Source organism: Lupinus angustifolius, unplaced genomic scaffold (assembly GCF_001865875.1).
Source record: "Lupinus angustifolius cultivar Tanjil unplaced genomic scaffold, LupAngTanjil_v1.0 Scaffold_30_3, whole genome shotgun sequence".
Taxonomy (NCBI): Eukaryota; Viridiplantae; Streptophyta; class Magnoliopsida; order Fabales; family Fabaceae; genus Lupinus; species Lupinus angustifolius.
The window spans coordinates 6,136-11,123 of record NW_017720631.1 but is presented as its reverse complement, the minus strand read 5'-3'; the positions used below and the strand labels follow the sequence as shown (position 1 = coordinate 11,123).

The window sequence follows — 4,988 nt, the reverse complement described above, 5'->3', positions numbered from 1 at the left end:
ACTTTCCACACACTACCATAACCACATATATATCCTCTTAATTCTTTGGTTCAAGTTTCAACCCACGTGAGAATGTAATGATTCATTGTTAGTGGCCCTGTGGGTCCTAGGTTCTTATCCAAAACACCAATAGTTGATGAACACCAACCAACCTATTAAGGTATGGGACACACAACATTCGTCATTACTTTATTTATCATTTTCCTTCTATTTTGTTTTGTTCTACACACGAGGCACCGTTTCTATTACCCACTTTGTACGGTCAAGGACAGGTGTCCTTTTAACCATTCAATTATTCATTAATGTAACAAAAATCAACTTAGACTTAGAGGCACTACCCTATAGTAAAAGAATCACTATCGATGTGTCCAAAGTCTAAATTAACAACAATGATACATGCTACTATGCATTCTCCATTTATTACTAGTCAAGTCTAGAAAAAATTATTGGGTGTAACATTTAATGTTTCAAAATTACATTACAAGATAGCATTAGGTTCAATCGATGGTATTTTGAATGTAGGAAGAGGCTAACAAAATTTCCTGATATAAACATTTTGAAACATAGGAATATAGCAATATATGGTAAGGGATTGGATTATTCTGATTCATCCCTCAAATGTTCAAAATGGGTGGAATCCATTAGGCACCAATAATTGGTTATGATAAGACGCAGAAAGTGTTTCTTTTTTTCTTATCGAGTATTGAAAAATCATTAATTATAGTTATAACATTACTAATCACCGACACGTACCATAGAAAATTGATAGTATACTCCTATATTATATCTTTGATAATCCAGATCAAACTCTAATTCACAATTAATACATATTTAAGAAAATACATAAGCTCAGCCATAAAAGCAATAAATTACAAAGTGAACTTTGAACATGAACAACATTAAAGAAATTTAGCTATGGTTGATATGATCAATGTCACAGCTAAACTAATTAAAAAAAAGGACTATATGGTACGTGGTCCTATTCTGTGACCCTTACATTACATGTACACAAATTGAGTTGCGTTAAGTTGTGTTTTTAATTTTCTCATCTACACTATAGTAATTGATGATGCATTAGTAGAGTATTTGTAGAGTATTAGATTTATTCAACGAGAAATATCCAACTTTGCAGTGTTAACTAGTTGTTGCTCCATCTCCCAACTTAGCTTGGGGGCCACGTCACAGTGCTTTGGGACATATTCCTGTTCAAAGTACCAAATTAATGTATGGCTTATATCATTTCAATCAAATTGGCCCCACCACGTTTTCTCACGTGTGCACAGATAATTTGATATACACATACATAGATAAAAAAAATAGGAAAATTGAAATTCAGTATAATTATTGAAAAGAACACAAATTAATCATGAAAAATAATTGGGGTACTTTTGTTTCTTAAAAAAATGAGGGGAAACCCGAATTGGTGATCCAAATTTGTAGGACACATGTCAAAGACTAAATTTATTGCTTGAATTTTGAAATATTAATATTGATCTAATGAATTATGAAAAATGTATCTCATATAATTTTGAGTCAAATATAGATAAATTGTTTATGTACCTCAAGCTTGCACATGAGATCTTGGGCAGTGTGGGCAGAGACAATAATGTGACGGGCAGCTGGTGTTACAAAACCTTCATCAACAGCTTTGTCCATGAATGCCAGCAACGAATTGTAATACCCATCAACGTTCAATAACCCCACCTGCAACAACTTGCATTTTCATCTTTTAATTTTCACTTTTATATTCTCATTTAACATATATAATAATATTAACAATCATTAATTAAATTCTTCTAACTTTTTCAAATGCTAAAACACTATCAATCCATCGTCATCTATTTATTTTTGACTTGCTCAAAGAGTGGAATTTATGCTAATAATGTCCCACGTACTAGCAATAATTAATGAACACGTTATTCCTTTAAATAATTAGTTTACTTGTGTTGTATGTAATAATGGATGTAATAGGAATTGTTTTTTTCTTGCCAGGAGAAAAACGCCTGTTTAGATACTAATTACAAAAATGATTTAATATATATACAACAATAATGTAAGTGTTTTTTATATTGTCCGTAAGTTATAATTTCTGCTGATAATATAAAGAAATACCAATGATACGTAAATTTTAAACTCTTAGGAAGACTATAATCTAATCAAAGAAAAAGAGCTTTTATTTTTTCGAATTCTTACCGGTTTATCATGGATTCCTAGTTGTGCCCAAGTTATAATTTCCAATAATTCTTCGAGGGTGCCGTATCCACCTATAAAAATATAATTTCGTCACGAATTAGTAACATTATTACTGTCATAATAACGATACAAAAAGTTGCAATTTTTTAGTAATAAATAAAAACTACATAAATTGAAACTTCGTTGGAGTTGCATATAGTTGACATTTACATATACATTTCAGAAGAAAAACTATATATCATCTTACAAAATAAGGTTAAAAAATTTCTTATAGCATATGTCACAAAGTATCTTTTCAATGTACTTTGTGACACATATCATTTTTTATGGTTTCCATTGCCAAAAAATGGACAACAACGGATGAAAGATGAAGCTAGACATGTTTAAAACATTTTTTGTACACATCCTAAGTTGCCACTTGCCATAATTCTTTAAGCATGAAAGAATACAAAATATCTGAAAGGACACTGCAAGCTTAAGGATTTAGAATTAGTATAAATAATTTTTTGTGTGATCTAAAATAAATAATTTTTTATTTAAATTTATCTATTGAGTTAATAAGTTTTAAGTTATACAAAATTTACTATTCAAATAAATTTTATTAAAACCGGTCAATTATTTGAGACTTAATGTTATAACTTATAAGGTTGCTAGCTTGGAGAAATCAATAATATCTCATCATTCCATTAATTCTATGAAATGATTCTATATGCACGTGGAGGGAGGAGTAGACTCAATATCTCACATGAGATTAATTCATTGTCCAAAAATATACTATGACAAGACCTAACATATATCATAAGATTAAGGTGGAAAAGTTGAAAGAAGAGTTATAAGATAATTTGATAACTAGGGGTGAAGTGAAGGAAATTCGAGTGTTTCACATATGAATATGCATGCAAATAATTTGAGAGCACAATGTTTAGAGAAAAAGAAAAGGTAGCATGAATGAAGAAAATTAAAACCTGGCATGGCTATAAATGCATCAGCTTGTCGAGCCATTTCAGCCTTACGTTGGTGCATGCCCGATACAGCTCTTACTTCTCCTACACTTTCTCCTGTGATCTGAAATTAACCCATTCACCAAAGAAAAGGAAGAAAATCAATTATTAGGATATTTTTCTAGACACAAAAGAAAAGGGGGCAATAAAAGTAAGTGTACCTCTTTTGAATTAAGTGTTTTGGGAATCACTCTGCAGCAATAAGAAGATTCATGAATGAGCATAATATAACAAGAAGAAAAAGACAGAAAAAAAGAAGGAATAAGTGATTGTTACCCTAACACGTGGCGTCCACCATCATATACAACTTGTGAGATTAGACCCATCAACCCAATGCTTCCTCCTCCATATACCAAGTCAATGTTCCTCTCTACCTGCATTCATTTTTTTATTTTACTTACATTCTCACTCTAAACTTAAGTCTCAAACTATGATACATAATAATAACATTAGAGCACTCTTATATTTGTATAACAAAATATTGGCAATTTTTTATTCTATGACTCAACGTATTAGTATTTCACTATTTTGTGTTATAAAACGCAAAATTATATAAAAATGGTTGATCACAAGTGAATATGAGCACATACATGTTACACCACTCTGCTTTGATACAGAGTTTGTTGCTAAAGGTATGTGAGAATCATAAAACCAATAAAATTTTCAAAGTTTCACCTAAGTGGACAAAAAAGTGACAAAAAATAAATAGTATTTTTGTTTATATATGTGTTCTGATAATCTAAAAAATACCATTTAAATGCATAAAACATAGATTTTATGAGAAGTGGCATATATATATATATATATATATATATATATATTATATGAATGAGAAAGTGTTGTATATGAATAGAACTTGCCAGTTGTTTTCCGAGTTGAATAGCAGCAAGTTGGAAACTTGGGTTTTTACCAGGGCTACTACCACAGTAGACACAGATTCTTCTGAACCTTGATAACTTCATCATGGGTTGTTGATGCTGAATTATTTCCATTAAGAATAGAGATATTTGTGAATGTGTAAGGTTTTGTGAGAATGATGTGAAAGAAAATAAGGAGCATGTAAAGTAAAAGAGGAATCAGCAATCACTACTCAACAATGTGAATGCCAAAAGTGATGGAGGAGGTGGAATGAGAGGAGTCATTACTTCTCTCTTTATAGTGTCTCATAAATAAATACAAGTATAAGATAATAAATATATAGATTTAATATATATATTGACAGTGTAAGTATTTTTTATACTGTCAGCAAATTTATTAACCATTATCGACTCTTAAACAAAAGTAGTAGAAATAAATAGTAAATGATCGATATGCTGACTTTTATATTATTAGTTTATAGATTTTAAACTCTAAATATATATAAAATAAGAAATAGAGAGATGCATCTCATCCACCTTGCTAGTTGCCACCTACCCTAACACAAATATGATATTAATCTCATATATCAATATCATATCTCACATCTCTCTTCTCATAATAGGATTAACACTCCCCCTATAATTTTGTTTTGGGTTTCTTTTTCAACTTTTGGGAATATTCTTGGCATGTGTTCATACATGTATGAATTTATTCTTGCCTTATCAAATAGAATCACACTTCTCTCCTTTACTAAATAAGGAAGTATAGTGTACACTAAGGAAAATTAAAATGAAATGATAATTATATTATTTTATTTATAGTTGGAATGATAATTTTATCCTTAAAACCAAGAGTAAATATATTACTTTTATCTCCAATAATGAAGAGGATTCATATTCTCTATCAAATTATACAATTCATATCAATATGACATTC

General features: G+C 29.9%; 1 protein-coding gene across 2 annotated transcripts; it reads right to left on the bottom strand.

Annotated features, from left to right (window-relative positions):
• Positions 1–779: 779 nt before the first annotated feature.
• Positions 780–4,352, bottom strand: LOC109338597 (probable cytokinin riboside 5'-monophosphate phosphoribohydrolase LOGL10). 2 transcript variants are annotated; one of them, XM_019575869.1, is made up of 7 exons: positions 4,055–4,352; positions 3,471–3,568; positions 3,356–3,386; positions 3,159–3,258; positions 2,194–2,264; positions 1,561–1,713; positions 780–1,202 (listed from the first exon to the last, which is right to left on the bottom strand). In XM_019575869.1, the coding sequence occupies exons 1-7, from the start codon at positions 4,184–4,186 to the stop codon at positions 1,107–1,109; spliced, it is 681 nt and encodes a 226-aa protein (XP_019431414.1). In that variant the 5' UTR covers positions 4,187–4,352; the 3' UTR covers positions 780–1,106. The 2 variants fall into 2 exon arrangements, with proteins under 2 accessions (XP_019431414.1, XP_019431415.1); XM_019575870.1 differs by having other exon boundaries at positions 1,561–1,704; positions 4,055–4,350.
• Positions 4,353–4,988: the final 636 nt, after the last annotated feature.